The sequence below is a fragment of the Molothrus aeneus genome, chromosome 2 (genome assembly GCF_037042795.1).
Source record: "Molothrus aeneus isolate 106 chromosome 2, BPBGC_Maene_1.0, whole genome shotgun sequence".
In the NCBI taxonomy this organism is placed as follows: Eukaryota; Metazoa; Chordata; class Aves; order Passeriformes; family Icteridae; genus Molothrus; species Molothrus aeneus.
In genome coordinates this window covers 28,286,852-28,302,040 of record NC_089647.1, presented here as the reverse complement: position 1 = coordinate 28,302,040, position 15,189 = coordinate 28,286,852, and the positions used below count along the sequence as shown (strand labels likewise).

The following is a 15,189-nucleotide window of genomic DNA, read 5'->3' as shown; positions in this document are numbered from 1 at the left end:
CCCGAGTTCCCTCCTCGGGAGCCCGCTGTCCCCCGGTCTCGCCACGGCCAAGGGCACAGGCTCCCTGCCGGCCGCCTGCGATCCCACCCCTGCTCTTCCTCCCGGGCCGGCACTCTCCGGCGAGCCAGCGAAGCGAGCCGCACGGCCGGGCTGAGCGAGCGGGAGCCGCGGGGAGGCGGAGCCCGTCCGGAGGGGCGGCGGGGGCGGCTCCGTCCAGCGGCGGCGGAAGGGCCGCCCCGCTGCCGCCGCCGCTCGCTGCCCGGGGCGGTGCTGCGGACGCCGGACGCTGCGGAGCGGCGGCACGGCACGGAACGAGGCCAGGATGGGCCGGACGCTCCTGGAGCTGTTTTACGATGTGATCTCCCCGTACTCCTGGCTGGCGTTTGAGGTGAGGGGTGGCACAGGGAGCGAGGCCCTTCCCGGTCTCCGCGGTGCCGGAGCGGCCCTGGCACCCGGCCAGTCCTGCTGCCGCCTCCCCTTCGGAGGGGCCGCTCAAGGGCAGCTCGGCCGGCTGGCTGCAGGCAGCGCCCTTTGCGCCCCGAAGTTAATTTTTCTCTCACCTCTGACGGGTGCCTGGGCTTCTCCCTCGCGTGTTGAAATCCAGGGACACCAGGGAAGCGTGTCCGAGCCAAACGGCAGTGCAGGAGTTAGTGCTGAACATTTTGCTTCGGGGGTAGCTTTCATATTTAAAAAGTGCAGGTGTCCTGATCATGACATGAGCCTGACCTTTCCCATACTTACCGCTGCTTAGCAATGGATAGTCGTGACACGAATAGAGACCCCTCAGTTTTTCTGAGATCAGAGTTCTCTGGCAGCATCCGGGAAAGGCTTTAGGACTAGCCCTAATACAATAGGAAAGGATTTATCTGTAGTATTTACTGCCTTAGCTGCACACAGCTCTATAGACCTCTCTGACTGTGAATCCCTCACTACTCTTTCACGTTGCAGGCTCTCTGCCGGTACCGGCACATCTGGAATATTGAGCTGCGCTTCCGTCCAGCTTTCCTCGGTGGCATAATGCAACAAACTGGTATGGAACTCTGCAGGGAGATGAGCTCTGCAGGGAGATACCTTCTTCACTAGCAGAGTACTGAGTGTGCAGGCCCTGGGTGTGTGCAGAACCCACGCAGAGCCAGCTCTGAACTAAGTTATGGCACCAGTAACAGATTAACTACAGTATTGTGGAGCCCCAAAGAGATTGAGAAATTAGTCATAAGGAATTTCACACTGTTGCAACTACACAGACAGTCTGTGCTAAAGTCCATCTGTTCTGAAATACAATAAATAAATAGTAATTATAACAACTTGACGGGGAGTGTTTTCCTAGAGTTAAGATTTTAAACCAGAATTAATTTGTGGAACACTTGCACTTTGTAATATGTAGGAAGGATACAACTATGTCCTGAGACAGTACTTATGGCCTTAATTGGATCACCAAGACTTACAACGCATAAATCATGAATTAACAAGTCTTTACGTTGGTTTACCCATGGATTAGGAGTTGTCTAGCTTAAAAGTCATCTGTCTGAATCAACATAAATCCCTGCTAGGACATTTGTACCTTGGTTTAAAACTGATTCAACTATCCTAAAGGTTTGATCAGTGCAAAACTGAAATAAACCATGTTTAAATTGTAGCATTATCTTTAGAAAAGCCAAGTATGTTTCAGTAAACCAAAATGAAATTATACTATGAAATTATACTCTTCCTTAGGTATATGTACATATGAAGCATAATTTGTCCAGTGTTGGCTTGTTCAGTATTACTATAATACAGCTGGAAATCTCAACAGAACTTTTTCCTAAAAGGTAACAAGCCGCCAGGAATGTTACCAAAGCGAGGGGAATACTTGCTGAAGGATATGAAAAGGATGGCAAAGTACTACCAGGTGCCTTTACGCATGTCCCCAGATGCCTTCCAGCACATCATGGGCACAAGTAAGAGTCTTAGCTGCTGTTTCTCATCCCTAGCACTTCTGGTTCCAGTTCTCCCTGTGTGCAGCCTTTTCCTCAACCTGTGAGCAGTATGAAGTCTGCATTCATAGCCATGAAGGAAATTTCTGGAGAAATGTGGCGGTGAATGATACTAGCATGGGAGATAACTGTGAGCTTTACTGTACAGACTGTGGGTTTCTCAGGACTGTTACAGGAGAGATCACACTGTTCTTAGGTAGCAGTCATGCAGACCACACCTGCTCCTGCTGCTGTGCCTTGTCTGAGTGTTCCTCTGTCTCCCACGAATCCAGGCAGCCTGACGGCCATGCGCTTTATCACAGCCATTGACATGACAAACCCACAGTACCTGGAACCCTTATCCAGGGAGTTCTGGATGCGCTTTTGGTCACAGGTCAGTACTTTATGCAGCCAGCTTCTTGACTCTTTCTATCAACTTCCCTGTTCTGCATCATTCAAATGTGGAATTCCAGCAAGAGGAAGAAAATGTCTTTTAATGAAAAGTCATAGGAGGAACTTAAGGTCACAGTGGTTCAGAAGCCACAAGCTTATAATCAGCCTTATTTGCCTTCTTTTAGGTATATATGGTGGGTCCAACAGGCTTGACCAGTGGATCAGTGGTTCATATCAGAAAACACTTTAATACATTCCTAGATTAGGTTACTTAAGACCTTTTTGGAGGTAATTTTTCCAGCAACTACTATTGGGTTTATTTTTGTTTTCTTAGAAAACTTGCTTTTAAAAATCCAGATGAGCTTTTGTTTCATAAATACTGATTTACTTATTTTATTCTTTTACCAGCATGAAGACATCAGTCAGCCAGAGAACATATTGGCTGTAAGTGTTTCCTTTTTCTTGGTGCTTCTGCATTTCTGATAGATATTCTTATTGATGACTTTGAAGAAAAACTGATTTAAATTCCCTTCCAGCTCTGTTTGGATTTTTTTTTTTTTTCTCAGAACCAGAATACACTTTTTTTTTTGTAATTCATGTGGCAAGTTACCCAGGCTGGACAATGAGTTACCTATTGATACTATGTTATTAAAAGTCACAAAGGTATAAAGTTTCTGCATTGGGGCATTGCTGCTATGTGAAATGTTCAGCTGTAATGCAACACTTGGGGAAGGTGACTTTCCTTAGAGTGATGGAGTCAGGTTTTCTGTTAAGCTCAGTCCTATATTGCCCTTTTATATATCTGGAAATTATACTCCTGATGTTTTTTCTTTTGCCATTTCAATTTTGTTTATTACAGTAAAAGCTGTAATAGCATGTGAGGTAGTATACCAGCAGATCCTCTTGAAGGTCTCTCCTTTCTTCATTATTTTATAAGTACTTGGAATGCGAAGAAAAGAGAGGAGTTGTCCATGACTAGTCTCTCCTATTTAACATCTCTAGCTGAAATCTTAAGTTTGCAGTCTTGCTGTTTCTCCCTAAGTCTAGTTCTTGCACTTCAGCTTCATCTTAGTGTAGCTTTTTTACCAAAGTTTCAGCAAAGTTTTGCACTTTGCCTTTTTAAGAAGCAAGATTTGAAGGATGTAATTAAAGTTATTTTTTATTTAAACACATAATTTAATTAATTAACTATATTTATAGCTAAAGATATAATTAAAGTGGTACTTTTACCCTGGTAGGCAGCCAAGCACCACACAGGTGCTTACTTGCTTCCTCCCACTGCCCAGAAGGACAGGGGAAAAGGAAAAGAAGAATAAAAGCCAGAAAACTTGTGGGTTGAGATAAAATTACTTAATAAACAAAAGAGAACTGGAAGCAGAGTGAAAGAAAACAAAGAATCCCTACACATAGACTGATGCTCAGCCAGTTCCCAAGAAAAAGCTTAACCTGCCTAAACCCCCTCCTCATCAATTACTGCTGAGCATGGCATCTGGCATGGTCTGTCTCTTGGGTTAGTTCAGGTCATCTCCCAGCCTCTGGTGAAGCTCCAGTTTATTCACTGTGGGGGGAGAGTGAAAACCAGAGACTGCCTCGACACTGTGCAAACACCATTCATCAATAGCTAAAATAATTAGGATGTTATCAGCATTGTTTTGGTCACAGATCTGAAACACAAAACCATAGGAGCTGCTCTGAAGCAAAGTAGCTCCATTCCAGCTAGACCCAATACATAAATATATGCAGAACATTGTCACATTGTCTCTGAATCCATCATTATTTAAATAAAGCAAGAACTTCATGCGCCACAAACTTCATACTCAGAACAATCCCTAATTTAGTCACAGTTTGGCAGTCGATGAGTATCCCCCCTGTGCATCAATGCAGAGAGGGAGGTGTCCCCTTGTCTGCTTGTGTCTGTCTTCATTCACTCCTGCAACAAGTACTAGACTTTTCTGGAAATTTGTCATCCAAAGGTGGCTGAGAGGTCCCAGCCAATCATCTGAGTCTTTACAGGTGGATTTATTTTACACATCAGTCAGAAAAATGGTACTTTTAAAACTTGATAATAATTCCTTAGTATTCTTTTACTTCTTTATTTACTCAAAAGCAGCTTCACATAAATTGCTGTATCAGCAATGTGTGGTCTGAATTCTGCCCCAGTCCACTTAAATCCTCTTTCTGCCCTGAAATGGTGAGGACCAAATACTACTTCAAAGTGTCAATATTGCACTCTAAACACTGTGGCTACCAAGCATTTTGTTCTAGTCCAGTGGTACACTTGTTTAACCTCCTCTTCAAGCACAGTCAAAAAGAGCTCCTCATTTTCCTGATGTTAGAAGGAGAAGGCACATGAAAATGTGGGTGCTAAACAAAAAAACCTAATTGAAAAAGTCATTAACACTAACATTAATCCTGCATGTGCAGGATTACTTCTCCATGTGCAATATTGCATTTTTTTTTCTCTCTTTTTGTGAAATACTTTATTCAAAGAGTACTTTTAAGTCATTGTTACCAGGTAAACACTGAACGTTTAAATTTGGCTACTTTGTCTCATTCCTGTGTGGCAGAGGCTCAGAGGAGGTGAAAAAGATCCAGCAGTAACAACAGCCACTGTTAAACCTCTGTGATTTGGTGTCTTTCATTCAGTGTCACTTACAGATCCCATGTGGCTGCATTTCACAAATTGTTTCTGTCTTGGTAGGCTTGTACCGTGAGATTTTACTTTTCATAACACCAGTTTGAGGTTTTTTGTAAGTTATCTGATGAGTCATTGTATCTAAGGTTCTTTCATTTTTTTTCTTTGATTTAGGAACTCCTGGGAAAAAAAAGTGCAGATTTGGGGCTTGGAAGATTTAAAATGTCTCTTCTACTTTGTATCTGAGAGTTGTTAAATGATGAATAGGTTGGGAATACAGCAATACAGTTGTGCAAGAAGTGCTTCAAGAGTATTTTGAAAATTTTTTTTGTTAATAGACCTTAGGTGATAATCCTGAAGATTAAATTAATTAGACCAGAGTAGGAATTAGAATATTTACTTTTAGAGTATTCTTAATTAAATCATCTTTTCGTAGATTGCCCAACAGGCTGGGCTGTCAGCAGAGCTCTCCCAGAAGGCACTTGAAATGACTTCATCCCCTCCAGTGAAGGACCGACTGAAAGACACAACAACTGAAGCACTGAAATATGGGGTGAGATGCTTCCAATGGCACTGGGCTTCACAGCTGTGCCTTCTTTCTCTCTTAAGAATACAGGGAAGCAGGGAACAATGAGGGTGATGATTAGAAAGCACTATATAGACTTCTTGTTTTCCAGTGTGTGAAAGCCACCTCACTGTTGCTGGTAGTTCATCTCACTGTCACCTGGGAAAACAAGGTTGACCCACTCATTCCAAGGACAGAACCAGTACTGAGAGATACCACTTATTGCTACTTGGAATAGAACTGTGGATTAATCAGGTTGTTTTTTATGCTCCTTCAAAAGGGGCACACAGGCTCTGGAGAGTCACCCATTTTCAGATGGCTTCATTAGGCTTATCTTTAAGAATGAAGGTAAAAAGAAGGGGAGGAAAAAAAGTAAAAAGTTGTTGGGATTTATTCCTGATGATTGATGATATGACTGCAAGAAATTCTCCCATTATAACATTCTCTGTTTCATCTCCATGGTGTCAATAGGCATTTGGGATGCCTGCTGTTGTGGCACATTATGATGGGAAACCTCATCTGTTTTTTGGCTCTGATCGTTTAGAGCTGCTAGGCAGCATTATAGGTGAGTCTACCTCATTTCATCACCTTGGTTTCATACTTTCACCCTCTTGGAATAAAATACATAATGCAGCTGAGTAAAACACTCTTAAGGGTTTTCAAATATTAAATAATGTTGGTTATCCTTCTTCTGGAATGAAACTGCTGACTGAAATCTGTCCCAGTACACTTAAAATGACCAAATGATCCTTTTCCAGACCAGAAGTAACTTGAGTTCTCTCTCTCACACACCCTCTCTTGGTGTTTTTCAAGGCTTTGTGCTCCGTGTGCCATTCTCAAAACACTACTGAAACTGTTTAGTTCTCAAAATATCTATATGTAACCTTTTGGTACTGGACAGTAGACCTTGGCTAAGATTATGACTATGGCTGGTAGTGCTTTTTTTTTTTTTTTGTTCTAACATTTTCATCTGTTCCTTCTTATTTAAAGCACATTATTACAGCTCCCCAGTCCATAATTTGTGTCTACTTACACAGCTGTTTAGGTTGTTCATGTATTGACCATCCTTCTTTTCATTTTTCTATTAACAGAATACACACTTTAAATTCTTTAAGAGATTGAAGTAGGTTGTGATAAATAATAAAACTAAAGTTACCTGTTTTTATGAGTTACAAGGCATTTGACTATTCATCTCAAGATCTGGCACTTGAGAGAGTGTCTCTAGAAAGAGTAATGCACATAATTAGCTCACGCATTTGTGGAAAACATTCAGCAGAAAGAATTAATGCAAATTAGTATTAGTCACAGGCTTAAGCAGAATGGAAATTTTTTGAGGTTTTCTTTTTTAGTGTTCTGGATGAGTTTCTGATTCTATAAAATATTCTTGATGAACATGAGAGTGAGGAAGAAGAGTACCCAACATTCACTACAGCAGTCACTAATACTGACTGAAATGCTGTGGCCTGGTTTCTAGTCTCAACTCCAAGGACTTAATCAGATTTTCTTTTTGATTCTCTGACGCTGCAGCCTTGCACCCTTTTTTTGCTTTTTTTTAACCCCCAGCACCCCCTGCAAAATGAGTCCTAAAAAGAACTGATTTCTCCCTCATGTGGAATATCCCTGACCTGTAGAACATCTCATCTCTAATGGAGGAAAATAATTCTTCTGTGCAGTCTCAGTTGTGACTAGACAGTGAAAGATTTATGGAGCTGGCTGTAGCACACCAAACAAGATATAAATCTTGTTCCATAAATCTTATTCCATCACCAGTAGCTACCCTTCACCGGAGTAGGAACAGTAATCCTGCTGCAGAAAAATGACCAGCCAATTACTTGTATGGATTACATTTTAACATATCTCTTTTGTGCTGGTTTGTCTTGCAGGTGAAAAGTGGCTGGGACCAGTTCCAAGCCCTAAGCTGTGAAAAGTCCGGGGGAAATATATAGGAAGGAAAATATATATGTCAGTCTTCAGTGGTTATTTGAATGTATTCAATTGTATGGAGAGATGGCTTTCTTATCCTTAACAGTTAACTTTACTGCTTGGTCTCATCTGTAATTTTGAAAAATATCAAGGTTTGCCAGTATTACCAGCCTGGTGAGGTGTTTACCAATACAAATGTGCTTCCTTTCTTTCAACAGATCAAAGATTAACATTAAAGATTTAACTTCTTGCAGAATGAACATTCTTCCCTGGTTGGTTTTCTTTCCTTTACCCTAAAAACATGAGGATTACGTAGTTACTGGACTATGATCTCTGGGTTTCTTATGTCTTCCTGCTTGTCCTTTAAAAACACACACACACACACACACACATAAAACCTAAGAGAAGCTGGCCACATTTCCTTTTATTTTAAGTCCAGTGTACTACATAGACATAAGAAGCACAGGCTAAAATATTAATGCTTCCTTTTACTTTGCATCATGGCTGCTGGAAGGACACAATTCAAGCCTAAAGAAAAGCCTAGCGAACCAATCAAGTATTTTAAAAGAACTGTCGCCATCCTGGACAATATTTGATACACCTTCAGTGACTGATGTTTGAGGAAACCACCATACACGTGCATTTGTGGGCACCAGCCCCAAACCTTGCAGGGGTTTTTAACTAATCCAGGTTTTACAGGAATGTCTTTGGAGGATGGTTGTGAACACCACTGTAGGTTCAGCTGGTAACTGAAGTAGACTCTGTTTTGCTTCCTCAAGGATGCCCTAATTGCTGCCTATCCAAAGGTGATTTGGATATGGCTGTGAGGGACTTCCAAGCATGTAGTCTGCAGAGGGAAAGGTACGCAAACAATTAAAATAAGAAATTTCAGATGGAAATTGTTTGAGCTTGGCCCTGTATTGGCTGAATTGGAATGACACACAGGAATTTGATTTATATGAAGTTTCATTTCACAATGATTCCACACTCTCTGATGCATCACTGAATGAAACAGCAGTAGCTGGAATTCCCTTTTTTGTCTTTTTCTGAACTTTAGAGTAAAGCACATTCACGTATTTTCACTTGAACAGCAAATCCTAGAACAAAGCATCAGAAAAAAAAATCTGTATCCTTCATGTTATTACACCTCTGAGTGTTGTGGGAGTATCATTTGTTCCCCCATCCACAGTTTTTACTTCTTTCAGCTCTTCAGGAAATACCCTAGGATTGGAGGAGTCCTTCCTCCTTTTTACCAGTGCACCCATTAGTCTTTGGGCAAATTCAGTCTGGAACTTAAGGAAAACTTTGTGAGAGATAAAAGGAGTTAGAATGACAAGGAGGTTACCATGGATGTGGGTGCCATAGGTTTCTTTGAGCCCCTTGAAGCCATGTTCCAGAAATTTTTTACCATTTCTCCCCTGAAACTTGCTAGTCTCCAATCTGTGCTATCAAACTGATTCAGAGGTTGTGATAAACTTCAATGACTAAAACATCACTTTAAGCCAGTAGTGCTATCTCAGGAGTGGGTAAAATGCCCTTTTGTGGAAATAATGTGCTCTGGTAAGGACCTGGTGAGAATTCAAAGAACATCTGCAAATAATGTCACAGTGAAAAGCAGGGTCTTGTGAAACTTTGTTCTTTGAGCCAGATCAACTGAAAAATAACCAGCCTTTGTGGCAGAATGTTTTTGATTTGGCAGAAGAACCAAAACACATGGATCCTACAGACTGCAATGTATTTAATGAAATTATCTTAAATGCTTTTTGACCTACTTCAAATCAGTGGAAATGACATGCTCAAAACCTTAGGTACTAAAATCATACTTGAGTACTACTGAGATAAATTGCTTATTGCCTATAATAGCCACCACTAAAGGCAAAACCACAGCCTTTGCCTTTGTATCAGTGAGTTTGTTGCAATTCTGACTCTCTACCTATTCTGAGCAAAATGCGCCTGTTTGGGAGCAGAACTTTGAGGGAGTTCTGCCCCTCATTTAGACAACCTTGCTCCTATGTTACAGAGCCGTACTGTGAGCACAAGCTCTTGGCAAAAACTCTGGGGATGACCCCAGTACACAGTGGCTGGCAGCTGGCACTGTCACGCTCAGTTCTGATCTCTGCTGTGGCACACACTGAAGCAGCCTCAGTGGCGAGTATCAGCTCCCTTCTCTGATCTGCTGCGGCGCCAGTGGCCACCACCTCATGGGGCTGAACTGTTCACCTGACTGCTCTGAATGCCACAAGGTGGCAGAGCAGCTAAAACTTGAGCGCTGAGGATCTGAACAGAAACGGTAAGAACTACCAGCTATTTAGGAATGTTTAGGAATAGCCGGAAGAATTTTCTTCCATAAAGGTGATCCTCTTCTACTCAGCTGCATACCAAACTAGTTCCTGAGAGCCTCACATCCCCACCACTTTCAAGGTAGCTGTTTAGCTGTCAGGCCAGACAAGATAGTGGGCAAGGAAAGGGACACTGAGCAAAAAGACGCAACAACACAGACAAAACTGGACTATGAATTCTAGGGAACAATCCTGAAGTGGTGTTCCCGTTTTCCCTCACCAGGAAATCAAGTCCCACTTCCCATGTCTGGAAAAGCTGTGAAACTGGCATGGACAAGTAGGTCCCACCACTGCTAGGCTGAAAGCAAATAAGCAAGTGTACAGATAGGCACAACATCAGAAAATGAGCAACAAAAAGGGGTTCTACAAAGTAATGAAACTATTATAAAAAGCAGAGGTTAGGCACAGAGAAAGGTATCTGATGAGCAAAGGAAACTAAACAATGAAAGACAAAGAAGAGAAAGAAACTGTGCCTAGATTAGGGTAGAGAACAGAATCTCAATGGGAAATGCTGTTCCCTGAGAGGGAGGAGGCAGCCAGGAAAGGGAGCGCTTAGGTAAATCAGACAGGCCAGAGTCACTTGCCACGGAAGATCACTTGGGGAGGAAGGTAAAGGACTAATTCTGTTTCCTGAGAAGCTGTACAGCACTTGCTGCACTGTCTCAGAGAGGCAGGGATGGCCAGGGACCCGTGGCTCTCCTCCCCCGTGTCCATTACCTGTGCTCCTCACCCTGCGTGCAGCAGACAGTGCTCCAGCGCTGACATCACACACAGCACAAAATGGAGGCCTGCAGAACAAGGCACCGCTTTAACCTCCCCCTGCCAGCGCCTTCCTAGCGCCCTTTCAACCCTCAGCAAGCAACACCTAAATCAAGCCTCTCTCTCTTCTCCCGTCCTTATCTCTGTGCAAACGAGAAGAAAACATTTTATTAAAGCACTTACTGGATTATGGTGCTGAGCCTCTGCTTTGCTGCCTTTTCCTTTTCCAGTGGAGCCAGCAACACTGCTGGAAGGAAGCAACCTGCTTCCTAGAAGGAAACCAAGCACAGAACAATACAAAAATAATCAAGAGGGTATCCCAGGAGCTGCACACATAGCTGGTTTTACTCCAAAGTTCTCACAGATCTGTGGCTCATCCACAGATAAGAGTGAAAGGAGTGTACCTATGCCCAAATTGACTAGGTTTACCTTCACCTGTTTCTCATTCCAGCTCAAAATGTGAGGAAAGTGACTGCTTTAATTTCATTTAAAAAATAGTCATCAGCCACTGTTTCCAGACAATCTGGAACGCCTTATTCTCAAGGATACACATTTGTGAAGCAGACTCCAATCTTACGCTCTCACAGTGTTTCTCTTCTTTCTCCCTCTGACCCCTCCCTTGAGATTCCCATATCTGACCTCAGGGCTTAAGGAATTTGCCTCTCATCACATATCAACACCATGGCAAAACCAGGGATTAAATGCTTGCAAAATTCACAAATTAAAAGCATTCTTCTGCTTTCTGTAATCAGCTGATATTTACCATACACATTTCTCAAAAAATGAGTAAGACGTTTTTAACATAACAGCCTTCTTAAACCATTCTACATTAACTCTTAGATGATCCTCCATTCTATCTCTATTATAAAATACTAAATCTTTTCTTTAAATCAGAGGAAAAGGGAAAGAGTTTGAATTAAAGAGTTTAGTGTGGAATGTGCTAAGGGGTAGAATGGGCAGGTGAATACCTCTGATGGCATATCTAACCACCATTCAATCAGGAAAACGAAGAAAGCTAATGAGGGATTCCTGCTAAGATGGTAAGCTCAGATGCTTTTCCCAGGAACACTTCTTTCTTTTTTTTTTCTTTTTTTTTTTTTTTTTAACTTATATGTGATCACACCAGTATTTTCTAGGAAACAGATAAGATGCAATTATTGTTTCAGCATTTTTTCCAAGGTAGGCTATCCCCTTTCCCAGTGCAATTATGTAATTTAAAACCAAGATTTAAAATCAAAATTGGTGAATCACTGCCAAATGCTGCTAAACTGTGTTTTTAAACAACATGAATTTACAATATGAGGGTTCTTCTCTATTTTGTATATATCCCAGTTCCACTATGCTAGAATTTAATAATGATGTATGTTTTTTGTAGGAAGTGACTAACAGGCCAAGTAACTAAATAAAAATACACCTAACACATCTGGTAGCGTCTAAGTGAGGAGAGTTATAGCTGAATTTTTATCCTGCCCTTGAGGCTAGGGAGAAAGTCACCTCTGCCTCATGTGACATGCACTGGCACATGAGACTTGTTGGTATTTTAAAGCCAAGTCAGAAAATATTTTGGCAAAGGCAGTTTGCTATGTCATGATCTGGAAGCATAATGACCACAGACTGACTTTTTTTTTTTCCCTGTAACTTTGCTGTCTCAATCTGAAAGGCAAATTGGAGAAGCCAAGAATGTGTACATGGGTCAGGAATGCTGGATTTATTCAGCGTAGGATCTAGACTCACAGTGGGCTTGTCTTAGGTTTCTCCATTAAAGAAAATTCGTTTGGTCTGATTTTACACAGTGCATTAACTGTGGCTGAATACTTACTAAATAACTTAATAAAGGGCAAAACTAAACCACCAGGATATTGCTCTCTGTCCCCAGGGTTGTAAAACCTAAAAATTACATTGAAGTTAACACTGCATTCTCGTAATGATTATTCTCAGTGATGCATATTAATGATCTATATACTGTACGATAATTGAGTCAGCAGACAGAGAAACTATCTGTGAAAAGCAGAAGAGGCCAACGGAAAGCATCCCTGCCTCCAGCATCCACAACAAAAGAGGAATATGTGATAGAACAGAGATCTCTGCAGAATATCTGACAGTATCACATCTTCAATGGTGTTGCTAAGATACAGGCAGTTTTATGCAGGGATCTGATGGCCACTCTTGGTATCTCATATATGGGAGCTGTGGGGAATGAGACCTAACTCTATTTTCAAAGTAAGTTGACTCCACTTTCTGACCCTTGTAATCATTACAAACAATCCTCTTTCACACAATTCCTATAAAGATTTCAGGGTTCATTCCAACCAGCTCTCTTCCTTGCCATACACATAATCCCTAGTATCTCTTACCACCTCAACATGCTCCTATTCCAGTCTTCTAGCAACAAATGTTAAATGTTTTGCCTTTCACAGTTTCTAATGACTTCCCAAACTCAAAAGCTTAGTCTTTTCAATCATACTTTCCCAAAATCATACATAGCCCCATTCTCAGAAACAGACTGAAACTGATTTAAACTTTCCCTAATTTTAGCTTAAGGCTGATGCTCAACAAGAAATACTTCAATCCAAACCAGTTCATTTTAACAAAAGTGAAATGCAACTGCAAACAGGGTCTGAGATCAGGGCAGGTGATCCACCTCTACAGCAGGAAACACAACAGGTGTCTCTGCTACAGGACTGAAGAGAACTTCTAAGGACTATAATCATCTCTGTACCAAATGGATGATTATCGTGAATGGATCCAAGCTGAGTTTAATCAACTACATCTGAGCTTTAATCAAGTACTAGACTAAGAGCCCAACCTTGGCAAAAAACTCTCAGTGCAGGTTGGCTTCCTGATTACCCACCTTCTTAGGAGCACACTGCTTTGTTCAGGAAGTAGTTCCTATAATCCCATATCCAAACTATCTAGTTTATACAGGGACTGCATTCAGAAATGCAACCATAGCTCTCCACAGAAAAAACATGAACACTTTAATTCTTTGCAGTCTACTGTAACACCTTTTGCAGTATGTACAGCACTATTTATTCATGGCACTGAAGAATTCTTTCCCAATTAAACTTTGCATGGCAGCTGCTCTCCCCCTTTTTCTGGGCTATCATCTACCTGTGCTTCTAAAATATTAAGTACAGCATACAAAAGATTTGTCTCAACCTCTCATATGCTTCTAGAAGCATAAGTAGAGGGTTTTTTCTATTTTTCTTTCTTTTTTACCTGGTGAGCTAGAAGTACTGGGTGTGCAGTCACTGTCATCCAGCCACATACTCTGAACCATTGAATCCTGTTTTGGAGGGCCCTTAAGTGAGCACGTCAGCTCCTGGAGAGGGCAAAGAAGATGTGTTTTAATAATGCACCTGGTAAAAAATCAGGGAGGGTAGCCTCTGTTTGTTAGAGATCATACACCCACCCTGTCATTCTCCTCTTCCTCAGATGTTCCATTTTCCCTCAATCCACTACAACAACTGCTTACACTGGATGATGAACGTGAGAGTGGCTGCATCACACAGTATCCTGAAGTCTGACTCCTGAGCATTCTGTGAAATGCAAGCATTCAACATGATCATGCTTATTGTTACACAAAGGCTTAACTTCTTGAGGCATAGCTTTATTATGTAGCAGTCAGAAACAGTAAGAATATATTATTCATCCATAGCTAGTTTTTCCACCTAGGAACAGAATTCAGGTGAACTGGCATGCATACCTTAATTTCTTGTTGCTACATCACTCAGGAGAAACACCAATTCTCTGTCTCCATTCTGGATAACTGTATGAAAGGACAAGTCTGAACAAATTTTTAAGTCACAGAGGTAAGTGTAATAAAGTGGAATGACTCAAACCACCTGCATTTAAGTATTAAATACATCTAGATATTCATTAAAATCAACAGATGCCCTACTGTGGAGATCAGAGCCTAAATACAGAAGGAAGAGGTGTTAAACTGAGTATAAGCAGCAGGTGCAGTCCAGTCTAGGCCACCCATTTCCACAGCCGGTCTCAGGCTATCGTGTTTTGTCTTATGTGAAATTCCAGGCAGAACAAAGGGACCATAAAAAGCATACTTTTCATGTCACAGAGCTTATAAATTGTTACTGTTTTCTGTACAGGTGTAACAGGAGGAAGCAGGAAAGCAGACACACATTAACCAGTATTACAGAACAGTTAACTAAGAAAGTTTAAGGAAGCAATGGGGAGGTAGGAACACATTATTGAGATCTGCATTATTGCAGGATGTCTCAGTGTAAAACTATGTAGGATCAAGTGCCAAGCTCCTGCACAGACAAGTCAGAGCCTTCCTCCTGCTTACAGACAGGAACACACCTAGGTCAGGATTCCCATCCTGGTGATTTTCCATGGGCCCAGTTGCCAATAGACTGACTCCTGTAGGTCTCTCCCCCTAAAATTTAGCTCCCAACAAGGCCATTCAAAGGGGACATCCAAAGCAAACTGTATTGGATACCTTTACCACCACTCTATCAAATGGAACAGACATTGAGGTAGCCTGGTGCATGTTTCAGATCTATCAAAGACCCTTAAGGTCAGCTCTTCCCAGCTGAGAATTTGGGATCCACTGCTTAGGAGGATATTCAGGAGATACAGCAAGCCATGAGGCTGACACTC

General features: G+C 41.7%; 2 protein-coding genes across 10 annotated transcripts in view; one reads left to right on the top strand and one right to left on the bottom strand.

Moving 5' to 3' along the window:
• Positions 1-233: 233 nt before the first annotated feature.
• Positions 234-7,728, top strand: GSTK1 (glutathione S-transferase kappa 1). Its single transcript, XM_066572234.1, has 8 exons — positions 234-388; positions 949-1,030; positions 1,809-1,937; positions 2,246-2,346; positions 2,754-2,789; positions 5,417-5,533; positions 6,017-6,110; positions 7,429-7,728. Exons 1-8 carry the CDS (start codon positions 323-325, stop codon positions 7,467-7,469), a joined length of 666 nt encoding a protein of 221 aa, XP_066428331.1. The 5' UTR covers positions 234-322; the 3' UTR covers positions 7,470-7,728.
• Positions 7,729-7,867: 139 nt separating this feature from the next.
• The window catches only part of LOC136571653 (rap1 GTPase-activating protein 1-like), a 44,637-nt gene continuing 37,315 nt past the window's right edge, over positions 7,868-15,189 (bottom strand). For 5 of the 9 annotated variants that reach the window (XM_066572215.1, XM_066572214.1, XM_066572207.1 and 2 more), the window contains 4 exons: positions 13,979-14,105; positions 13,786-13,888; positions 10,750-10,835; positions 7,868-8,315 (listed from right to left, as the gene is read on the bottom strand). In XM_066572215.1, the coding sequence (XP_066428312.1) occupies positions 8,265-8,315; positions 10,750-10,835; positions 13,786-13,888; positions 13,979-14,105 (367 nt within the window). In that variant the 3' untranslated portion in view covers positions 7,868-8,264. Of the gene's footprint in view, positions 8,566-10,524; positions 10,596-10,749; positions 10,836-13,785; positions 13,889-13,978; positions 14,106-15,189 lie in introns of all 9 variants that reach the window. The other 4 variants (XM_066572210.1, XM_066572211.1, XM_066572212.1 and 1 more) reach the window with 4 other exon arrangements.

Excerpts from the sequence above, each read along its gene's own strand:
- GSTK1 (XM_066572234.1), top strand. The coding sequence starts at position 323 with ATGGGCCGGACGCTCCTGGAGCTGTTTTACGATGTGATCTCCCCGTAC. Across the intron at positions 2,790-5,416 it reads AGCCAGAGAACATATTGGCT|ATTGCCCAACAGGCTGGGCT; the intron begins GTAAGTGTTTCC and ends ATCTTTTCGTAG. Across the intron at positions 5,534-6,016 it reads CTGAAGCACTGAAATATGGG|GCATTTGGGATGCCTGCTGT; the intron begins GTGAGATGCTTC and ends TGGTGTCAATAG.